This window comes from Ammodytes marinus (genome assembly GCF_949987685.1).
Source record: "Ammodytes marinus genome assembly, chromosome: 15".
Taxonomy (NCBI): domain Eukaryota; kingdom Metazoa; phylum Chordata; class Actinopteri; order Uranoscopiformes; family Ammodytidae; genus Ammodytes; species Ammodytes marinus.
In genome coordinates, this window is record NC_137219.1 from 25,927,027 (window position 1) to 25,952,742 (window position 25,716).

The 25,716-nt window shown below is 41.3% G+C and overlaps 1 protein-coding gene across 1 annotated transcript in view; it reads left to right on the plus strand.

Annotated features, from left to right (window-relative positions):
- bcl11ba (BCL11 transcription factor B a) overlaps positions 1-3,354 on the plus strand; it is a 40,317-nt gene extending 36,963 nt beyond the window's left edge. Inside the window, exon 3 of the mRNA XM_080041949.1 lies at positions 1-3,354. This exon is cut by the window's left edge and continues 281 nt beyond it. Coding sequence (XP_079898075.1) covers positions 1-1,740 — 1,740 coding nt within the window. The 3' untranslated portion in view covers positions 1,741-3,354.
- The last annotated feature ends 22,362 nt before the right edge of the window (positions 3,355-25,716 follow it).

Here is a 25,716-nt window from a genome sequence, read left to right on the forward strand (position 1 = left end):
ATGGAGAACCGCCTCCCCAACACGCCCCCGTTCATCAGCCCGCCGCCCCGACACCACCTGGACCCCCATCGGCTGGAACGCCTTAGCGTGGAGGAAATGGGTCTCATCTCCCAGCACCCCAGTGCCTTCGAGAGGGTAATGCGGCTCACGCCCATGGCCATGGAGTCCCAGTCCATGGATTTCTCCAGGCGGTTACGCGAGTTGGCAGGGAACAACAACAGCTCCACGCCACCGTTATCACCAAACAGGGCTAACCCTATGCATCGACTACTAAACCCCAACCCCTTCCAGACTGGGCAAAAGTCGCCCTTTCTGAGCACTCCTCCTCCCTTACCGCAAATGCCCCCAAACAGCACAACCCCTCCGCAGACACAGGCCAAGGTCAAGTCCTGTGAGTTCTGCGGCAAGAGCTTCAAGTTCCAGAGCAACTTGGTGGTGCATCGGCGCAGCCATACCGGAGAAAAACCGTACAAGTGCCAGCTGTGTGACCACGCATGCTCGCAGGCAAGCAAGCTGAAGCGCCACATGAAGACCCACATGCACAAGGCCGGATCACTGACGGGCCGTTCGGACGACGGACTGTCCACCACAAGCTCCCCAGAGCCGGGAACCAGTGATGTCACAGGTGAGGGCATGAAGAACCGCGATGGGGACTTCCAGGGGGAAGGCAATGAGGAGGAGGAAGAGGAGGAGGAAGAAGAGGAACTGGAGAACGGAAGTCGTCCTGAATCCAACTTTAGCATGGAGGCCGAGTTCTACCGCAATAGGGAAAATGGCTCTAAACTGCCTTCAGAGGAGAAGTCATCCTTTGCCCTTGAGAAGATGGTGGAAGACGGAGGGCTCAACTCTATACAGCAGTTCAATAATTTGATAGTTGACAATCGTAAAAGGATGCCCTTCTCCAAGAGGTGCTCCGACGTCCAGCGGGAAACTGGGGAAGTGGACTCAGTGGTTGGGGAAATGATGAACAATCACCACCACCACCAGCAGCAGGTGGAGAGGACAACCATTAATGGCCGGAACTGTGGCTCCGGGGACTCTTTTTCAGGCCTGTTCCCCCGTAAGCCCACCCCCATCAACAGTCCCAGTCTGTCCAACTCCTCCAACAAGAGGATCAAGATTGAGAAGGACTTGGACATTCCCCCAGCGCCCCACATCCCCTCTGAGAATGTCTACTCCCAGTGGTTGGTGGGTTACGCTGCCTCGCGCCACTTCATCAAAGACCCTTTCCTAGGCTTCACTGACTCCAGACAATCGCCCTTCGCCACGTCCTCCGAGCACTCGTCCGAGAACGGTAGCCTGAGGTTCTCCACACCTCCAGGTGACCTGCTCGAAGGAGGCCTGTCGGGCCGCAGTGGCACAGTAAGTGGGGGCAGCACTCCTCATCTGGGCGGGGGCGGCGGTCCTGGCCGGCCAGGCTCCAAGGATAGCAGGAGGTCTGACACCTGCGAATACTGTGGCAAGATTTTCAAGAACTGTAGCAACCTGACGGTGCACCGGCGCAGCCACACTGGCGAGAGGCCCTACAAGTGTGAGCTGTGCAACTATGCCTGCGCCCAGAGCTCCAAGCTCACGCGCCACATGAAGACACATGGCATGATGGGTAAGGACGTGTACCGCTGTGACATTTGCCAAATGCCCTTCAGCGTTTACAGCACTCTAGAGAAACATATGAAAAAGTGGCACGGAGAACATTTGATGACCAATGAGGTCAAAATTGAAGAAGCAGAGAGAACCTAAAGCGGGTTTCAAAACTTTGCGCCAGACTTTGACGTTAAAAAAACAAAATGGGGTAGCTGGATACTCTTTTTCTGAAATATTGATTTTTGCGTTCATTTATGTGTTTTTAAGAAACTGCCAACTGAGAAAAAAAACGGAGATCTTAACACCAATTGAAGCTGTCTAAACTGCCTCATTTGGGGTTCCTTTTTAAACAATCAGTCAGTTGAGTTTAAACATATGTGGAGCCTTTAACTGTGCAATAATTTCTGTATTTATTGGATTTTGTATTTTTGGCATGTGCAGGTACATTTTTATTTAGGCTTTTTTTTTACTTTGATTTTGCATTACTCTATTTGTTTTTTTAAACCCACATGATATCCTGAGAGTTTTTTAGAAGACAAAAGTCCATTTTATGTAAAACATTTTTGGCCGCTGCTTGTAGGAAATTGTACATTAAGCTAATTGTGTGGTTTTTCTTGAAGAGAAAGCTGAACTCAATCTTCAATTTGACAGTGGTGTGAACTGAGAATGCTAGAATTAGTCTATTTTGTGTGATGACGATATACGCGGACAACAATCCTTTGGCATTGTAGCATGAACTGAATTTCGAAAACATGTCAATATAATTGGTGTGTAGCACTGAATGTCATATTTGACAGTAAATCTAAAAAAAAACACAAACAGGATCCCAAGGTTCATAAACCCTGTGTCCTCCTGAGAACATCCTTAAACCAGCCAGAAGAAACACATTCTAGATAAGGCAGCTGCTGACTGGTACCAAGTACCAAGACCTGAAAACGCTACGACAACCATCCCTCATTTCTTCTGCTTTCCACCCCCCCCCCACTTACCAACACCTTACACACATATTCATACAGGACATCCATGTATTATACTTTGCATGAAGCCATATGATCTAGGCTATATTATTTATTAGGAGTAAACTGAGCATTTAAGACCAGTATGCATAGAGATAGACCAGAAAGTGAGCACAGAGACATCTCAGGGTGAGCTATACTACTATTTTTATTTTTTACTTTTTCTTGCCTTTATTTCCAGAAGCATTTCCACATCATCATATGTTGGAATAATTGACTTCATATTCGAAGTCATTGTTTTTAATGATACCATGAATTAGTAGAGAAGGTTATTTGTCTGTGCACACAAGGAGGATGCCATTACTTTAACTAGATTTCCGCAGTCAATTGAATCCTCAGATTTAGTCATTTTTACAAATCAACATCAAAATGAATTCTTTGTGCGAAAAAATATATCTTATAATTTGGTATAGTAAATTTGAAACTTATCAACTTGTATCGTTGTCGTGATTCTATTCTATTGTATAATCTGATTAATGAAGTCACCTTTCCGGGGAAAAGGAATCCTTCCAAGTTTCACTGTTAGTTGTGGGACAGTTTTGTGTAGATGACGAAAATCTATATGAGTGTGTGCTGAGATAGTAAGACTAATAGTAAAAATGAGCAGCATCAGTTTGATCCATCGCCATGTTTCTTTATGTCATAACCCCAATGTCTGTTAGGCCTTTCCACCTTCATAGTGGTATTTTCTCAAATTTTCATTTCTGGTCTGATTTGTATTCTGTCACTTTACAAAATACAGAGCTCTTAACAAACAGACCCGCACTTTATGATTTTTCCGTCCGACACACAAACACACACACACATACACATACTGTAGCTGGACAGAAAAAGGGTACTAATGGGTCTAGGGCTTGGGATCTCCTGACAATAAAGTGCCCAAACAGTTAGGCGTGGCTTATCCCAATGCTGGCACTATAAAATTGAAAGGAAAAAAAGTATATATATTTGGGACAGTTTTTGTACTGCCATTCAATTTGACATGAGTGTGCCTTGAATAAATGATCTTCCTATTTATTGTCTCAGACGAATGCAACACTTTTTTTGAAGCATCGAATTGAACGAGAAGAAAATGTAATAAAATTGACAACTGAATTATTTAAATTAACAAAAAAATGCAACAATGCTGAGTTTAGATTTAGGATTAATACCCAGCACAATAACAATGTGTCTGTGTGTGTATATATGTATGCATATGTACATATAAAGGCACAAACCTACAGTATATATAGATATATATCAAATCCCTCACTCATAAGGACAAGAGTCTGTCCCCTCAACAGAAAATTCCAGGAGTGGACAAAAGCCACACGACGAAAAAGTCAAAGGAAGAGACTCGACTTACAAATCAGGAAATGCAGAAACTAAAAAAAAAAAAAAAAAAAAAAAAAAAAGATTTAGTGCACTCTGTCTTAAAAATAAGTTTACAGTATTGAAACAAGTACAAGGGTAAAATAATGTTTGTGTGTATGTGTGTTTTGAAACAAAACAAGTATTTTTATTTCCAGGTTTGCTTCTTAAGTTTCTCTGAATGCCGTAGTGGCGATGTGTATATTGTTTTTAATTTTTATTATTATAATTTTTTTTTTTGGTGACGGGGGGTTTTAGTATATATATATATAAATATATATGAATATATATTACATTTTTCTTGTTTACTGTAAAAGTATACCAGTATTTGTAATATTGGAGAATGCCTGGGCATTTTTTCAAAAACATAATTTTCTTTTTTTACTTTGCAGTCCAATTTAAAAATTGTGGGTCTCTTAAAACTGTTTTTTGTCACTGTAACTGTAAAAGTCTCCAGTTTTAGTAACTTTTATTCTGCCTTGGGTGTAATTAAATAAAAAAATAAAACAAATTAAAAAATGACTGAGGTGTAACACACTTGGATTTGGCGTTTGGGGGTGCTCTTGGGCGGGCTGTGGGTGGGGGGGGCTTTTCTCCCTTAGAAATAACAGAACATTGGTTCCATGTTCTTCAAGATAATCACACCTGAGAGAAAACCTGATAATTTCTTTCTTCTTCTGGAATGGATTATTCTTCATGGATGGTTTGAAATACATGTGTATAGGCACTTGGCTGTCTTTCCTAAGGAGCTTGTCTTTTTTTTAAACTTGTAGGCTATGTGCATCCTTTTGTGAATAGGATACTACAGTACTCTGAGTAACTTTTGCTCTTACGGGGTGGTTTGCAGGGGGGGGGGGGGGGGGATTCATTCCATTGACGAGACACAACTCACAGGCTCTATTTTTCTCCCTTTTTCCCGGGGGCAGGATACATAACCTGATGAATGTGTACTGTTGTCATGAACCACGCTGTACAGAAAGAGGATCAAAGGTTTGGCCCATGGCCTTTTAGTGGCAAACACACACACACATCAATGTTGTGTTGGTTGTACATAGTTTTCTATGACTACGCTGTTTTAATTTTTTTTTTCTCATTTGATTTGTGTGTGATTTCTAAGTGGCACTGGCAGTGGCTTCCAGTGTCCATGGTTTGGGGGGGGGGGTTGGTGGGTGTTATTCTGTTTCACCTTTTGTGACCTCCATGTCAGTTCTCTGGCACATGAACCCTATCCCCCATATTCATCATTTCTCAAGCACGAGAAACAGAGCACAAATACAAGCTGTTACAATTCTCCATCCTCTGCCTGTTTGTCTCATTTTGTTCTTTGAGCTGGTTGGGACACACTGATGGACATTGACCTATACCTAATATATATAAAAGATTATCCTCAAGGAGAGACACTGCAAGGTGAATAGGGTTAAATGTTTCACTTATATACTGTATATCATCATGAAACCTTGCTAGTTGATTACTTACATACAAACAATTATTTGTGTTCTTTCTCTATTACAATTTTTTTCAGTAATGTTTGAATACATATGCAAATTTGGCCATTTCTAACAAATTACGCTCAAATTAATCTTCACTACAGCCTTTCTTTCTTTATATAAATCAAAAATGATTGTGTACAGGTCTTTAAGAACAAAATGTATCATAACCTTCCGAATAGTGTTACAAATGATTATGGAAAGTTTATTTGATGTAAGTCATTTAGAAGTCTAGAGTTTTGGTTCAGAGAATTGAAAAAAAAAAAAAATTGAGATAATGGCCGTTACAGATTGTCGTACAGGAGAAATATACAGACGCAAACAGCCAAGGTGTATTCAAATAAACACCTTATTGTAAATTTTGGACCTTTTTATGGGGGGGAATAATACAAAATACGTCTCGCCTAAAGTGGAGGACTGAAAACATAGGCCACACGTTAACTACAAACACATTAACGGATGATGTGACACACAACCCACAATCATGTGAACGCCTGCCAGTCCAGGAAATGCCAAGATGACACAGGGCTGTATATTGTATTTATTTCTATCACTCATAGAGAATGTTTGGCGCTAAGACTGAACCATGAAAGCCACTGAGTTAGCCATTAAGCAACTAGATAATCTGCACTTCATTGTTTTCTCATGACAGTAGACTAGACTTATTCATTTTTCTGATACGGTCTATTCTGTCCTATTTTTATTGCCTCTCCTGCCAGGTTTCGTCAGTTGGAATCCAATCAATTCCACATTCCATATTGACAGCTTGAGTGAATTCCCCTCATGTTTGTATTGACAATTAAAATTAAATTAAAAAAAGCAACTCTGGGATGAAGTTGAGAAATATTTCATTCCTGATATGTTACCATTGTTCAACAATGCAGAGGGCTAGGGTGTGTGTGTGTGTGTGTGTGTGTGTGTGTGTGTGGGGTGGGGGGGTTCTAATGCTGTGTGTGGTGTGATATTCTCCAAAAGATTAGCCGCTCAATGGCAAGCACGTCATGCAATTAACACTCTAGTCCACCGCGAAATAATCCATTGAATAGAATATAAAGCATTCACACACACACTCACACACACACACACACACACACACACACACACACACACACACACACACACACACACACACACACACACACACACACACACACACACTACTTTGTACTGTTATCCTCTTTTAGGACTACATTGCATTTTCAGTATGGTATAGGTATATTAACTATATAACATATGTTAAATGATATAACATTGTGTATACCGAACTGTGACTAAATCAGAAATATTTCCAACACTTACACTTAATATACTGAATGATTAGTCAAGTGTAGAGTATATTTGAATGTAATTAGTCAGTTTGTTTGAATTTGATAATTAAAAATGTAGCAAAGAAATAAGAGTCTTCATGTATCAGATTGTTTTCTATTGGAAACACCAGGAACAGTATATTTGATCTATATATACTTAAACCCCTCAGAGTTGGGGTACATACATCTATCCATCTAACCTTCCTTAACACACTCTTATTTGAATGAAAGTCAACATGAAATAGTTCAAAGTTGAAAATATATGTCCATCCCTCCTCTTGATCCAGCTTAATTTCCGATCAGAATTATCATTGTATCATATTGAACCTGGCCATCAGTCAGTGGGTTCCAATGTCTTTCAATGACATGAACTGATTTCTACCACATTCAGAAAAGAAAAGGTATTACCTAATAAAAGCAAGACAAAAAAACAGACGAGATGAGATGATTTTATATTTGGAATCCTTTGTCACCTCCATGACTTAAAAACGACCCGTCTTTACAACGCACGTCCTCTAACAATCTGCATTGATAACACAGTCACAGAGATAGCACACTGTCTCTATAAGATAAGGACTCTTCTCATCGTTGAATTTCACTTCTTCTTTTTGGCAAGGCAAATCGGCGCCTTCAAAAATAAGGTCACTCACTCACTCTCTCTCATCACCTGCCTCCAATGCATTCCTTATGTTTAAGTTCATCTATCCATTTCCACAGCGAAAGGGGGGGAAAAAAGGGAGAAAAAAATAAGAAATCCAGACCCACAATTAGTGTGAGAGAGGCAGGGGGAGAGCGGAGAGTCGGACGGACCGATGTGATTTGGCTCCAGTTTCAAGGCAAATGGGTAATTAAGGCTTTTTCCTCCTGGACCGACCCTGCACTTTGAAGTCCCTCTACAGGGGGGATTATCCCAAGCCAAGAGAAAAGGGAAGTGAGAGTGAGAAGTAATGAGACCCCCAATAAGAGCAGGGAAAGCAAAAAAAAAAAAGGAGTGAAGAAGAAGAAGCCTCGCTGAAAAGAGAGATTATAAAAATGTGTTTGGAGGAATAAAAAGCTGACGGTATATATGGATGAATGTATTTGTGTTAGTGGTCGAAACAACACCCTGCCCAAAAACACTTCAGACCCAATTTGAAATATAATACGCGACGTTCGTAGTTAGTCAATTCATTTATAAGTCAAATTGAATCAGCTACTATTTAATCATTTATGAATCGCATTAATTGCAATGTAGCTATATATATATATATATATATATATATATATATATATATATATATATATATATACTACTCAAAATCCCCCAAATTGCCATCTTCAGTTATTTTTTGGTTTGCTGAGTTTCTTATAGTCTCAGTTTACAACAACTTAGTGAATGTTTCTGGGTTTTTCTTTCAATATTTTCTGACAATTTTTTTTACACCAAACTACTGAAAAATGAATTGATGATAATAAATATAGCTGTAAAATATTACTATGGCTGATGACAGAGTTGCAATTGCGTTTCAATTTTAATTAAGGACGTGCCTTTTGTTCATTTGATTCATAGAGCCCATCCACACACACACACACACACACACACACACACACACACACACACACACACACACACACAGTGCTGCTGCAGAAGAACTGCAGTCTAAACTGTGACAGGACGACAGTGTCATCCTCTCTGCCACCACTTCCTCATTATTAGCCCTGCAACCTGCCTTTTATGTTCACTACCTTAAACGTGTGTGTGTGTGTGTGTGTGTGTGTGTGTGTGTGTGTGTGTGTGTGTGTGTGTGTGTGTGTGTGTGTGTGTGTGTGTGTGGATTAAAGTCAGATAGATAGACACCTCTGGTTATATTCAGAAGGTGTGGAATTATTTCAAGACCCTGACTGGCTGTCAGTTGCTCGCTGTGCCTCCCTCATTAAAACGAAGGGAGCGACTTCAAATGAGTTAAGCCGCTGGTCGTCAGCAGCCAAAGCCACACTGTTGACAGGTACAGTGGAGGTCTTAAGCCTTCAAGATCAACTGCCGCTATTCTCCCTGACAAAATCCTTCCCCGCGGGGCTCCTCCTCCTTCCCCAACTTCGGATGGCAGGAGGAATGAAAGTGTGTGTGTGTGTGTGTGTGTGTGTGTGTGTGTGTGTGTGTGTGTGTGTGTGTGTGTGTGTGTCTGTGCATGTGAGTTTTCAGAGGTGCAAAAAAAGAGAAAGGGTCAGACGGGTAGGTGTCACAGTCAGCAGCAGGCATGTGCTCAGATATATAACCCCTGCCCTTTTGACCCCCACAGTCCAAAAGTGCCTTTAAGAATAAGAAAAATACATAAAAATAAATATATTCAAAAAATAAATTAAAATGATATCAAATATAAACATATGCCTCATCAATGTAGGAAGTACGCCGGAGCTAAAACAGCAGTAATGAAATAGACTTGATTTGATAGATGCTCTAAAAACACTCTGCTCTTTGGACCCCCTGCAAGTATCCGTTTCAGATTGCACCATGCGCCAATCAGCAACTTTCCAATAGAACTGAATAGGACGCCATTTTTCAATTCATTGTCCTTCTTTTAATAGGTCCATGGTACAAGCTGTGGGGATGGAAAGGCTCAGGCTGGACCGTTTAATTATGACAGAGGTTTTCACGGGCCAATCAGGGATGGGTCCCTCGACGCGGGGCCTGGTAATTATTAACATTATCTTCCTCCAGCATTGTCCCTGTCCAATTGATGGCCATGCCTGTTTCATGGCTAGCACTGCACAGCTCCTCGCTCTCTGCCACTGAACACTGTCTACCCCCCCCCCCCCCCCCCTTAGAAAATACATCCTTTCAAATCAGACTTCTACCAGGGCTCAATTTGATCCAAGAACACACAGCACCACCATCACTGTAGGTATTGTTTCAACATGGGGGGGGGGGGGGGGGGGCACTTTAAGGGGGGGGACTGGGTGTCCACCCCCTACAATAATAATTTATGCCTTTTATGCATCAATTTACGGATGGAAATAAAGTATATTTATATAGACAAGATTCAGCTACCCGGTGACACAAATTAAATGGAATATATCGCAGTACGGCTCTAAGAAGTTCAATATTTATCTTTATTTTTATTATTTTTAGGAATCATGTCAGGTAAGGTTAAGATGGTATGGTCCACTGTAGGAGTGTCTGAAGTTGTCGGGAAATATAAAGTTACTGGTAAGAAGTAGATGATTCGACTCTCTGAACTGTCATGTTACCTCTTATCTCTAGGGTTAGGGTTAGGGTTGTCTTTCATATTTTTAAGACAAATTCACCTCTTCTAAATATTGAGGGGGGACATATCCCCTGCATCCCCTTCTGAAGTCTACACCTATGCGCGGCACTGCCTCCCCCTTCCCATCCCTAACAGAGGAGAACACAAGGTAACTGATTGTTAGCTGAATGCTTCTTATATGTACCGGCTCAACCCCTTTGTTTCTCTTTTGGATCTGCATTCTGTTCCAGCATAAAAGGCTTGTATTGCTGAAATAAATACATCTGGGTGACAAAAGCAGACGCCATCCATTTATTTTTCTACTCACAATCGCAGCCACTTAGACAATTACACACACACATAGTGTCGTTTTTGTTGTTATCGTACATTAATCAAATGCGACTTCTGCCATTTCTGCCCTAGCAACAAAACTTGAGAGTGTGTCTCTCAATGTGAGCGTATATAGTGACAAACCGGGGACCAGTTCTTTCAAAAGGAGATAGAGAGAAAGAGAGGGAGTGAGAGAAGGAGATATAGAAAGGAAGTATAGTGCGTGTATAGCCACGATGGAAGTACTGAAAGCTTGCGTGCCGTGCATGGCGTTCTTTTTGATATTCAGATTTCGCCTGCCTACACGCGGCATTATGACACATTTGGATGATCGCATTGTAGGATTAACGTGGGGCCCTTGCCTTGTCATTTTCAACAACAATGCGGTGCGATTTAGGGGGGAATGCTATTTTGTCACACGGGCGGCTCTGCATTAACGGCCCCGGCCCCCGAAAGATTTACATAAATCTTTGTCTTAGGGGATAATAAAAAAAAGCGTAGTGGGGCTTGAGACAATGAAGTTAAGCTTTTTGGAAATAGGAAGAGAAAGAGAAGGAGAGAGAAAAGGAGAGAGAGAGAGAGAGAGAGAGAGAGAGAGAGAGAGAGAGAGAGAGAGAGAGAGAGAGAGCCGTCACCGGGCGAGGAAGGCATGAAGAGATGGGAGGAAAGGAGGGAGGGAGGGAGGGAGCGAGAAAAAGTTTGAGGATAAATCAACCGGTAGTCCTGCTGATTTTGAAGAAGCGTCTGGCCCCCCTCCCATCCGTGCTGGCATCCATATGCTAGGAATCATTTGAGAAAAAAGGAAGTGAATAGGGAGAAGGAGGGAGGGAACATTTGCATTTCTATATCTAAGAGGAGTTGGTGGTGTTACGGGTAGGTTGGTGTGTGGTGGGAGGTTGGGTGTGGGGTGGCTTAGACAAATGAAGGTTAAGTGGGTGAATGCATGTGTAATGTAGTGTTGCATTGCCCAATGAAAGGCTTCTTCTTCTTCTTCTTCTTCTTCATGGAAAGAAAAATCAGAAATTTCCAACCCCTCTCCTCTCTAATCTCCTGGCCTGCAGTAGTCATTCAGTACAGTTACAAGTCGGTTTATTGCATTAGTCCGACTAAAACAGGACTTTAAAAAATATATACATCTAAATATGTTAGACCGACTGAAATCTTTCATAACCAATCACTCAGATAGTGTTGTTAGGAGCCGAGCTATACTGCATGTATACAGTCAACTGGATTGTGACAGGCCTAGGCACAGTGTCCCAACCGGGGCTTTAACCCGGAGGCCGGATAGCATTCAATGCTAACAGAAGAACAACAACAAAGGAAGAATTAGAAAGCTGTGCATGTGAACAGCACATACAAAATGTACAGAGCTCTAAAGTGATCCATATCACCCACTCAAAATGATACCAGTTTGCCGATTGCTAACCGTTGCTAACCTAAAAAACTATAAGACATACTGTACTTCCTTGCTTGTATACTGGGACAAGGACAGTAGTCCAATTAAAGCTAGGGTGGGTAACTTTTTCACTGTAATATTTGGCAAAAATGTCATATAACCCATTCAGCTATATGTAGGTGAAGTGGTCTGAGAATATCTACTCATCACTTTGCTTTCCCCTGCCTCTGTGTGCCGCCCCCAAAAATTGCCACCGCTCATGTACACTTTGACCAATCAGAGCGAGGCTCCAATTCTCCGTTCTTATTGGCTGTTGGGACTGTCCATTCACTTTGGCACCAACGTTGTTGGTGTAGAGCGTGTCAAAGAGAACAAGTGGAGCGGTTGAGGTATTTGGATTCAAATCTCTATCCCAACTGCTATTTTCTCCCAAATCATATACCCCAGCTTTAAATGACCAAGTCGAGATATAACCGTATCTTGCATGTTAATGTGCTGATTGGGTAAATGCACTCTATATTGTTTTATAATAGCAAAGACAAAAATTGGTCCAAACGTCTTAACCGATACAGGCCGACTACCTTTCTTGAACCCCATCCTCAAACACTCCACTCCATTTATCTGACAGCTCTATGTATCGCAAATATACTAGGAAAGCATTTAGGCCTTTAGTGCTCTCAGTTTCTACAACCAAGCCTTTTTACAGCCAAAAGGAATCTGTGTTGTTTGTATGTAGTGCACACACACACACACACACACACACACACACACACACACACACACACACACACACACACACACACACACACACACACACACACACACACACACACACACAGGAACACAAACACACCTTTTGATGGCAGCAACTGTCGCCCTGCTTGTCTGTCGTCTGTCTGTTTTAGATTGCTTCTTTCTATCATTCTGCATTATTTCTCGCTCGCTCTCCCTCTGTCTCTGCTAATCTCTCTCGCCCATCTCTATCCTTTTCCGCCACACTCTCCCACTATGGGAGACACCTTCTCCCCCCCCACTCACGTACCCCCAAATCCCCTCTCCATGCACCCTGCTCCAAACCCAACCCCCAACCCCTCCGCACACAAACACAAACAAACACACACACACACACACACACACACACATACGCAATCTCTGGCAATAAAATAAACTAATGGAGTTGGAGTGACGTCCCACCTTGAACCAGTATGGAGGTTATTTACATCAGGAAAACAACGAGGATCGGCCGCCTCCATCACTCAGCCATGACGGGCCAAAGCGAGGATCGTCAGATAACCAACTCTCACACACACACACACACACACACACACACACACACACACACACACACACACACACACACACACACACACACACACACACACATCCAAAGGAACCCAAGGAAAAGAGGGGGGGGAAATGATGGTTAGGAGTCTTTCCTCTTGTCCTGTCCTATGTTTTCCTCTCATCTAATAATCAGAGGCGGTCTTACCATCAGGCAAAGGTTGGCAAATGCCTTGGGCCCCATGACATGCCTGTAAACTTATGGTGAAGATGATTTATCAAAAATCAAAAAATCCACACGTTTTACAGGCACAGCATCGTTTTTGGAAGTTACATCCAAATAAAGTAATTCGAATTTGATTTTAGAGAAATTAAGTTATATGTTGGTCTTTCAAGAGGACAGAAAAGGGGGAAAACAACAAGGGAGGGCCCAATGCTTGTGTTTGCCTTGGGCCCCAAAACCACTAAATCCACCCCTGCTAATAATGCAGTCATTTAGATAAAGTAGCCCCTAGCCTCTCCAGTAGGGATTTACCCCATGTTAGACCTCTCAACAATACAACCGACACAGTGTGGAGGGAGAAGAGTCTAATACACCTAATCTACCTTTCATCCAAGAACACATTTCACCTCAGCAACACCGTCCACATTTTGAATTCAAAAAGGACATTTGGCAGTTTAATTATTTGTGTGACCCCTGGTTTGCTATGGCTGGACAACCTAAACACACAGTGTTAAACTCACTCTCTTTAGACGTTAGATAGAGAAAGGTGTGTGTCTGTGCGTGTGTGTGTGTGTGTGTGTGTGTGTGTGTGTGTGTGTGTGTGTGTGTGTGTGTGTGTGTGTGTGTGTGTGTGAGTGTATGCTGGGAAGAGATAGGAAAATTACACAATGTGTGGATAAGTTAAAACGAGAGCAGTGTTTTCAAAAGCCCCATACACACACAAACACATAGAGAGATACAGTAAAAAGCGGTCTTCTCTTAATGTTGGATGAAGGGTAATTCTAACAATTATAATTCACCAACCAAAGCATGAATGAATATGTCTGATCACATTGCATTTACATCTATGGATATGAATCTGCATAAGCAAATGGCACAGGCCACCTCAGGAAACACACACACACACACACACACACACACACACACACACACACACACACCCACACACACACACACACACACACACACACACACACACATCTTGTGTCCTTGTGGGTTTCAACTGCAGCCATGTTTATTTGTGAACTGTTAAAGCAATATGAAAGGCTGTACAAGGGCCTTTGCTTGCCAGCTGGACACATACAATATGCACACACACACAATACATGCTACTGTCTACACACAATTCCAGTCTTTAGAGCCAGCCAAGCCCCGGGGCAAAACACACACACACACACACACACACACACACACACACACACACACACACACACACACACACACACACACACACACACACACACACACACACACACACACACACACACACACAGGCATCACATCACAAGCATGCAAAGTGAGTATTTGTATATTCACTGTCTCTCTGTATGTGTGTCTGTTAGTCGACAATAATACATTTTGTAAGCAAATGTATTATTGTCGACTAACAGACACACATACAGAGAGACACCAACTGGCAGAGAAGACTGTAGGGCTTGGTATTTTGATGCACGACAGTTCAAATATAAAAAAACTAAGAGAATAAACGAGTGGTCCTGAAAAAGTCAAGCAATCCTAATTATGAAAGATATGTATACTCTATAAATATCTATGTAAAAAAATGTTTTGGCTAACACCTTTATTTCACGGAGTATATTCAATATTGACTTGTCTTTGCCATTTGGTGCCTTAAAAAAGGTCAACATTTCAAACATTGAAAGGCCAGACATATTATGCTACCGGTCCAATTTGGAAGTTACTTAAAAGGTGATGCGTCCCAATAAGCCCAGACAATACCTGCATTGGTCAAATAAAGTTTTTAAATAAAGTACAAAAAAAAACCATAATGCTTGGTTACAAGGTATTTGTTATAAACGATAACAAAGGAGGGAATGACAGATTACTACCAGTTATTTGCAATTGATTTTTATTTAACCTTTATTTATACTTATCATATCATGGGGTTGACCCTCATTTGCAATGATGTCAAGAAACAAAAACAACAATACATACACAATATACAATGCAAATACATCAATACATCATACTGATTTGGTCATTTTGACAAAGCCATTCAGCAGTCCACTGAATAGTGTATACTATTTATAATTTTAGACTGACAAAATGTACTTGGTGACTTTGGCACAGGAATGCAGCAGTGTGTTGAGCTACTAGACAAGAGGATTTACCCCTGGAGAGATATACAACAAACTGTGGATTACACAACCTGTTCATAATCCACTTCACCTGCTTGTCAACACACACACACGCACGCACACACACACACACACACACACACACACACACACACACACGCACGCACGCACACAGTTTTCAGTACCACTATCACTGGGTAATCCCTAAAAGCGGATATACATTGCATCTCAACTGGGCTGAGAGAGTATGTGAGGCGTGTACTACATGCATGCAGAGATGATGAGAAAAATATATATGGGTGTTCAGTTATGTAATTGGACTTAGTTTAAACCTAGCTGGATCCAGGTGATGGCCCCATTAATCATCTCTTTGTGTTGACTCTGTCCTCTGGTGGGCACATACTGTATACTACCAGCCATCCGGGAATGAGCCACGTCCTGTTCCTTCTCCGATAGCATTTCTGGGCCTTCATTGTCGCCTGTACATTTAGTGTCTGTGACAAACCCCTCCCACCAATCACTAAAGACCTACTCCACCCGTTACCAGCTCCTGTTGAACCCTAATCCAACACTGGAGAGGACCTTCCTCAGATGAACGTAACAAGGTTCAAGGTTTATTAGTGTCCCAAGAGGGCAAATTGGTTTACAACGAGGAGATAGTGGTTTAAAACATACGAACAGTACAGGACAACAACAGACATAAAACACCATAGCATGTACACAAACCTGGGCATTAAGTGCAAGTAGTAGAGTAAAAGTTAACATATTAAAGTGCCAATGTGAACTACAAGGTCATAAAGTCATGAAGTGCCAAAAAATGTGCCAAGATATAAAGTGCCGGCATACAAAACGCATGTCTCCCCAAAAGTCCATGGTTACGCAGACCTCTTGGACTAGCACATTCCCTTCTCCCAATGGTATCCCCTCTGACATTGTGTCAGAGACCCCCACATCATATCCTTCATGTTTGGAACATAAGTGAAAAGTACCAACCAAAGACCTGGGGGGTGGCATTCAGGAACCCTTCCTCTTTGTGAAAACCAGTCTCGATCAGGTATGCAACACAACATGTAATACACAGCTACAGGTATTTTTAACAAAGCCGCGGCTCTATTAACGGCGATCTAAAGGCCTTGCTCAGAGCCAGCAGCCAACCAGAGATTGCTTACCCCACCTTTAATTGTTGTCTCCCATTCAACACTTGTAATATATAGAGAGAGATATATAAACTCAATAAAAATATTGTGGAAATTAATGTACAGTAGAAAAGCAACATTTCACAAATGCTACTGTATTGTACTCAATGGGGTCATCAAGATGACAATGGTTAACCCTGTGTCTCACCTGAAGAGACAATTAAGAAACGATTATTTATTTTTATTAAACAGTACAGAGTTGAGATGGGGAGACAGAGAGAGAGAGGGGGGATGATCTGCAGTAAAGGTCCACGGGTCGGATTTGAACCCGCGACCACTGCAACGAAGGCCGGAGCCAATATGATATGCACTCTATCCAATACGCAACCGGGGCACCCCGTTTTTTTAACTGTTACAATGATCCATTAAAACACATATTGCACCTCCTCCTTTGTGGCACTCTTTTCCTTGCTGTCATTTTGTTTCTGTGTTTTTCTAATCTGCAGGGTCTCTTCGAAGATGACGAGCGACTTTCTAATTAGTTGTTAATTTACGAGCGAATGGAATCTGCATCCAGGAGGTTAATGCTGCCTGGTGCCCACTGGAAAATAACTGTCCCAGCTCCAAAAAACAGGAGCCCGGGCCTATAGGCATCGCATCTTTCCCCCCCCAAGGAGAGACGCTACACAACATTAGTAATTACCTCGCGGACCACAGGGCCACATATCTATCCACCCTTTTTATGAAGTCCACAAATTGAGGTCAGTTCAGGAACGCTGCCTGCAAGGAGTATACGCCAAGGGTTGGGAGGTGAGTTTTATTGTTGAAAAGATGCAGATGCTTTAGAGTAAATGTCCTCAATTAAAATATTGCATTTCAATACCTCTCTCTCTCTCTCTGTCTCTCTCTATCTTTATCTCTGTCTCTCTGTCTGTCTCTCTCTGTTTGTAATCTTGGATTATCTTGGTCATATTGTGAGGAAACTGCTGCAATTACTTACGGGGAAAGATAGAAACAGCCAGGCACACAAGAGAAATCCAGCTCCGTGACTACTTTTGCTTCAAGGTTGACTATCCCCACTGTTGCCAAATGCTCCCTGCAAACAAAAGCCTGCTACCAGGACAACAACAACAACGACAGCTAAGAACAAACATATTGCCGACATCTCCCCCTGCCTTAGAGTCTGCTAACACCAATGCACTACGATTACAATACACTTTTCTTGTTTTACAGAAAGATAATAAAATCCATCCCTGAAATGCTAAAAAGAATGGCTTCCACACAACATGCATGGGGTTAGACCAAAATGAAAGACTTGTGTAAAACCATTGGAGGCCTTCTTCCACACAGCTTTCTTTACTGCTTTCACCAAAGACTACATCTGGCCACTAAACAGCCTCCCATTGGCAACCATCCAGGTCCATGTTAAAACGAGGAACATGTTGTGCCAATCAGTGGTCTGCAGGTATAGCATGCCAGCCACAATCTGACTTTAGATTGTGTCTGGCCTGGTTGTGCAAAGGGCTTGATGTATAAGAAGCTATAACAACTTGAGAAGTTGATGGAGCATAATAAGCCCTCTTAGCAGTGATTTTATAGTGTACTCTCAGCCGTCTAGTGGTTATAAACCCTCTTCATAACATTGAAGTATTTAGAAGTCCACCACCATTAAAACTCTCAAAATGGTCGCGCAAAATCAACTCAGCTTAATGGATGAATATATCAAGTTCAAGTTCAACTTTGGTAAACGGAAACACGCAATGTTGTGTACAGTTGAGTTAAGCCATCTATTTTCAAAGGGTGTGGAGAGGCGGGGAGCCCAAAATCAAGGAAGCTACCATGGCGTATTAACTTTATTGACTGTAGCATATTAGCAGTTAGCTTGTGAAGAACCATCACCTTTATATCCAGATTTGTAAAACCCCTTGTCATGCAGTGTCTATGGTGTCAGACAATATTTTAATATCAATGATGTTATATCTTTGAACTTCCTGAACTGCAAATTTCATTCACCAACACAGATACTTTTTTTTTGGTTAGAATGGCCACAAATGCTTTGTTGCAATGAATTTAAAGGAATACTTCACCCATACGGAACCGGCGTTCTATCATTATAAAATCTCTTTTATAATATAATGAATGAGGTTTGTCTTCCCTCAGCCTTCCCTTGGCTCAGCTGTCCAGTTAATCCTAACCCTTCATTTTACCATGTGTGATGTCACACGTGGGAAAATGTAGGGTTAGACAGTACGACCATAAAACACTCTAACTGCCTTTTCCCAGGCTAGGATGAACCGATTTATAAAATGTTTGCACATTTATACTACATAGGATCTCAGAGTTCAATACACCTTCATATCTCCACCGGTGAAGTAGGTCTTTAACGAACAAAAGGACAGCGGCGGCTCGCCCATAGAGGGCGATAGGGCGCCGTCCTCCTTGACCCATACCAGCAAAAAACGAAAGTATAATAATGATAATAATGATGATTTTTTAAAATGTTTTAATTATTATTTCAATACAGTTTTTACCTGCATCTAATATCATTGTACAATCAGCGTCTGTGTTCTGTACTGTCACTCTGGGGCGATGCCGGGCTGGTTGAAAATGTATATATATATATAATTTAATGATAACATCTTTTTCTTGCCTTTCATTGTTTGAGCAGTGAATTATCATCACATATTTTTCCACTTTCCCTCTGCATCTCTCCCAGTCCATAGCCTTCACTCGCAGATGCGTTGACCTTTAGGTAATCTGGGCCGGCAATCAGATCTAGCGCTTATTGCAATATTCCTGTGTAGTGAGATTAAAAGAAAAGGGCAGTTTGGGCGAATGCTTTCTGGTATTTGTACATACTGAACATGCTGTTAGAGGGAAGGTTCCCTCCAGCCTTACTCTGTCTTATTCATTCTCTATCTATTGTCTCTCTATGTCCCTCTCTCTCTCTCTTTCTCTCTCTCTCTCTCTCGCTCTCTCTTTCTGTGTGACCACCACATTCCTGCCCTACAAGACCAGATAGTCTTCAGGTTGATTTAAGTGCAGTTTCCTTTTCTAAAAGGGGAAATAGTATTGAACACTGACCCAATGTGCTACAGCCATCTCCTTTGTCAATGTCAAACATCAAAACCAACCATAACGTCTGATTTGCTGGAACACAGCAATCAACACACACAATTCCACCTCTTTGGTTTCTAAGTTTTGGATTGGTTTATTCTCTGATGAAGTTATTGTTAGTTTTTAGTTGTGAGTCCTTCAAATTTCTAATAGTTATCTTAAAAATACCTCAGAGGCTAATTTAGTTCATTGAGGTAATTTGATGCTGATTCTACTGTAGGTGAAAGAGAGACAGTGTTCAATTGGTACAACTAGGAAGCACTGAGCTAGCATAAACAACGGTCTGTTATGTCAGTGCCCAGTGCATGTTGTCTACAGGCAAGTGATAACTAGATTTTGTTGCAAAGTCGTAAGGCACACCTGTTTAAACTGCATTACTTTAAATGAATACATTCGTCAGCAATTGAACAAGGTAGACAAAAACCTAGATCCAATTCCTCCGCATTATTAAACCACTGTTGTTGTATTAGTTGTATGGTGCAACTGTAGAACATACATCTTATTTTATTCAATCTATTTTCTTATCATTTCCATTGCCTTTATGTATTTCTAGTCTGGAAAGGGACATAACTGTAATGTAACACATTCTAATACGTTTCTTGAAGTCTGATTTTAATAATATGGCTTGTCCATATAGGGGATAAGAGTCTTTGACAGTGCGGGATTCAGGAAGTTACTGTTCTAGTGACTGGTGGTAGGGAGTGTCTCAAAGAGTGTCCCTCAATCCCTATACTTTCTGCTATTTTAGTATGGTAGAAACTTAGTATGGTCGAGACTTTTGGTGTTGAAATCAGCATGCTATTTGAGAGATTCTGACCCCACAATCCAGTGCGCCTGGAAGTGACGTCACATCTATAGAGCCTAAGTAAGATCAAGGTGCAATTTTATGATGAAATAATTAAGTAGAGGTATGTCTCAAATGTATGCCTACTGCATGCTAACTAGATTATTTGTATGGTCAGCTGTAGTATGTAGAAGAAAAAAAAAGAAAGAGTATGCTAATTGGAATGCAGCCTTTGTGCATCCAGGGTGTTAAAGCACAGGGATCATCCTTGTTAACTGCTTTCATCTCCCCAACATTTCCCTTTACTCCTCCCTGGTGCACAGTGGGTTAAAAAAAAAATCTGGTTGTCTGATATTGAAATCTGAGAAGGTCGTCCCTGCAGTGGTCCAGCTTATCTGAGCGCTGTTCTTTTCAAAGAGAGGCCACAGAGATGAGAGAGGTTTTGAGCCAACCCAGATATTGGAAAAAGAGGTTTAACTTGCATCCAACCATTAGCCTCTCTAATAAAATGCGCCCCCCCCCCCTCCCGCCCCCCTCTTTCTCTCCTCTTGTCTATTAATATTCAGCGCGACCGGTCAGTCTTTTTTTTCCCTGACTCAGAACATCTCCCAGTGCACTATGGCCCTCAGATCTGTCTCTCATAATTAGACTGATAAATAGGCCTCCTCCTCATACTCCTCTAATGTCTTTTTACTCTTCTTTCCTTTCTTAATTGATGGGTGAAGCCTCTCTTGGGGATCGTCAATGTTGCGTTGAGGGTTTGGACAAATGTTGGTCTGAAGACACGTGAAGCTGCCTGGTAAACCTGAGACTGAATGAATGAATTATATTTTTATTTTCGTGTCATGCCACACAAGTGGCCCATCCCACACAGGATAACATGACACCGCTATTACTACACAAGGCGTGTAGTACATACACAATCAAAAAACAATATACAATACATATTATCCAGCACCGAATAAACACTAAACATAAAGAGACATATTCCTCCTAGCCCACGCCTTTTCAATAAAGTCAGCAATTAAAAACGTTCTATATTGGAACAGCCAAGCTAACATATCTGCATCACACATATAATGAACTTCTTTAACATCGACTTTTTGAATAAACTTAATCTCAAATCATGGTAAAACGGACAATACAAAATAAAATGTTTTTAATTTTCAATGTCCTCAAGCTGTCAAGGTGTCTGTTGCATCCTATAATCATCTGGGCGAACAAAACTGGATGACATGCATGTTACCTAACTTAACAGCATTGTAAAGACTGTGCTAAAATTTAAAACATGACCAATTTTTTTTTAACAAAAGCATTTTTTTAAAAAACTTTTCCAGAAGGAAACACCACATTGTTGTATTCTCCTTTGGAAGAATCGTACACTGTACAATATGAGAGACTTTGATGAATCAAGGTAACAAATACTTCTAATAATTAAGCTATTCTTGAAACTCTAAGTTGTGGTATAAATAATACAATGTTCGACCCGAGGATAGCGTTTGAGAAAAGGCCACTGTGAAGAGTCGTACTGTTTTTAAGGTGTCTTGTAGGCCCAGGTGTGGAAATCGAGGAACGTTTAACCTGATTTTTCTGAGGTCATCAAACTCATTTTCACCTTTCAATAGTGCATCTGGAACTGTTCTACATGTGGAAAGCATTAACCAGTCTATCAGACACTGTACAAAACAAGGATACAACTTAGAACACTCTTTCTATAATAGCATGACCGTAGTAGGAAGTGTAGGACCAACATTTGGCCCTTAGTGGAAGGCAGCCCCTGATTGGTTCATGTAGTCATTGATGTCATGACCATTGACTACTCAACAATGTAGCACTTAGTTATGGTCTAAACCAGGCAAAACCAGCAGGATTAAGATCTACAGTGTCAATATCAGTGGCCGTTATATAGTGTGGAAGCCTAAACTTTATCTGCATTTATCCATGAAGAGATCAAGCTCAGATACAAAATGCCCATTGCAACTCCAGCAAGGGACTTCACACTTGCAATTTTCTGCATTGTTAGCCCCTTACTTAAATAATGTTTGCCTTGGGCACTAAGACTGCCTTCCACTTTTCTATGATATTATCCGATGCTGTAAGATTTTGATGGAATCTTTATTTTTTGTATCCAGTGCAAACTGGTTTGGTTGGGTCTTTCAAATCTCCTACGCAGTGTTGTTGTTGGAAGATGTGTGTAATGGAAGGGGTGGGGTGGGGGGTTGTTCAGTGGTATCATTGCCCCCAGGGGGTTCAAGCTACTGTGTCAGACATGCAGAAATAAATTTGCATTTGTCGTAGTGAAATCCATGCATGTCTCCCAAGGGTTAGCCATATGCCGGAGAGACAGACCGACAGAGAGAAAAGGAGCGTTAATATTGATGCATGTCTTCAGTCACAATGTGTGTAAGACAGTGAGATCGCAGATTCAGCAGCTAGTGTGCGTTGCAGGGGTGCATCTACCCTCCAAACCGTCCTGGGTTTCCCTTCTTCCTCTCTCTCTCTCAATCGTCCCTCAAACCCCCCATTCTGGAAGCCTTGCATCCTCTGCAGCAGATCTGATAACCGCCATACTGGATAACATCTAGCTGTACTCGTTTTCCCTAAGAAGTCCTTTCCCCGGGGTACAACTGCCAGTGCCTATCTCAGCATTAAAAATATAATTTTGATGGTCATTATTAAGATAAGCATCGTGTTCGTCTGGCAAAAAGATTGCGCCGATAGCGTCGGGTGCTTAGAACAACTGTCCTTTCGAGGGACTCTCTCGTTCAAAGTTATTAGATTAAAAGAGCCCCACTCTTGTTATCAGGACCAAGAGTGGGCATTTCCGCGGTAATCCTAAATGAGGTATTTTTTTCCAGGAGTCTACATTTGTTGGCGCTACTCACTCATTGCAGTTTTTAGTGAAACATCGCAATTGTCAGAAGGCACAGTCTCACGGCATGGGTTGATTAATGATAACTTCTTTCAATTTCCTTCATGTTAAAGTTTAAGCTCTTGCAGTTGGAGTGCCACCTACTCATTATAAATTAAAAAAAGAAAATGTTTTGTGTCTCTTGACCCATCTGACCCAGTAGATGTTGCTGCATTTGAAGATCTTAGGGAAAACATTGGTGGGAAACCTTGGTACAAAACTGTACATTATACCATAGCTTTCAGTTTAATAAGTGGCATTGTGCTTCTCTACATATTTTCCATCACAGAGGCTTCAATATAGTCCGACCTCTGGCAAACGAGAATTAACAGTAAACAATGAACATCACCAAGGCAAGGCAAGGCAAGGCAAGTTTATTTATATAGCACAATTCAGACACAAGGCCACTCAAAGTGCTTTACAGGGGCAAGATTAGAATACATAAAACATATTATAAAACATTTAAAAGCTAATAAAAGAAGCAAATAAAATAAAAATTGCAGGTTAAAATGGAAACAAAAAAGTCTTCAGACTCGATTTAAAAGAACTGAGAGTTGCAGCAGACCTCAAGTTCTCTGGGAGTTTGTTCCAGATTTTTGGTGCATAATAACTAAAAGCTGCTTCTCCTTGTTTAGTCCTAACTCTAGGGACTGTAAGTAGACCTGTCCCAGACGACCTAAGGGCTCTGGACGGTTCATAACGTATCAGCAGATCAGTAATGTATTTTGGCCCTAAACCATTTAGTGCTTTATAAACCAACATCAGTATTTTGAAATCAATTCTTTGAGTGACTGGAAGCCACTGTAAAGACCTCAGAACTGGGGTAATGTGATCCACTTTTTTGGTCCTAGTGAGGACTCGAGCAGCAGCGTTCTGAATTAGCTGAAGCTGCCTGATAGATTTTTTTGGAAGGCCTGCAAATACACTATTACAGTAGTCAAGTCTACTAAAGATAAATGCATGGACAAGCTTTTCTAAATCTTGCTGAGACATTAGCCCTTTAATTCTTGATATGTTTTTTAGGTGGTAGTAGGCTGATTTATTAATTGATTTAATGTGTTTCCTAAAATTCAAGTCGGAGTCTACGACAACACCAAGATTTCTGGCTTGGGGTGTGGTTTCTAACATAACGGATGTAAACTGTGCGCTGACTTTTAATTGTTCATCTTTGGCACCAAAGACAATTACTTCAGTTTTGTCGTTGTTTAATTGAAGGAAATTTTGGCACATCCAATCATTGATTTGTTCAATGCACTTACTCAGTGCTTGTATCGGACTGTAGTCTCCTGGTGATATGGTTATGTAAATTTGTGTGTCGTCTGCATAATTATGGTAGCATAATTTGTTCTTATTCATAATCTGAGATAGTGGGAGCATGTAGATGTTAAACAGAAGAGGCCCAAGAATGGAACCTTGGGGGACTCCGCATTCAATATTTGTTCGCTCGGATGTGAAATTTCCTATTGACACATAGTAGTCTCTATCCTTTAAGTAGGATTCAAACCAGCTTAGTACAGTTCCAGAAAGTCCAACCCAGTTTGCTAGTCGATCTAGTAATATGCTGTGGTCAACTGTGTCAAAAGCGGCACTGAGATCCAGTAAAACTAAGACAGAACTTTTGCCACTGTCTGTGTTTAAATGGATGTCATTGAGGACCCTAACCAGAGCAGTCTCAGTGCTGTGGTGTTGTCGAAATCCTGACTGGAAAACATCAAAGCAGTTGTTCTTTGCTAAGTAGTTATTTAGCTGTTGATAAACAGCTTTTTCCATGATTTTACTTAAAAATGGTAGGTTAGATATGGGCCTATAATTTTTCATGAGTGATGTATCTAGATTGTTCTTTTTTAGGAGTGGCTTGATGACTGCTGTTTTCATGGCCTGTGGGAATACACCTGTCTGAAGGGACATGTTGACAATTTGTAGAATATCTGAGGCCATACAGCTAAAAACAGTGTAAAAACACCATCAAAATGTTTTGGACAAGCAGGTGCACAGCTGGACATTTTGACTTTGAAACAAGTTCAGTAACTTGTCAACACAATCTGCAAATGTGGCCATCTTGTTTTGTCCGTTGTGCATCTTAATTGTTCCTGAATCTATTGCTCAACTCTCTCTGATCTCCATAGACAAAAGATCAATGAGTTGAAGATGTGGTGAGTCCTCTCCAGACCAACTCATTCATGGAGGGCTTTTTAGATTTAGCTGGATGGAAGTTGCTTGCATGCTGTTTTGTTTGCCCACTGAAGCTGGCAACCCCAGAAATAAGACACAGCAAGGATTGGCCAATCAGTTCTACAGGTGTTAAAGCTGACCACCTCCACACGGTTCACTATGATTTTATTCATTATGAAAGCTACTGAAGTAAATAATCTACAGCTATGCCTGGCACATTCCTTGGCATTCCCATGGTCCCTCCATTAATCAGATTGCTGCCTCACAGAGCCTCATTTTGTTGCTCTCCACTTCTGAGAATG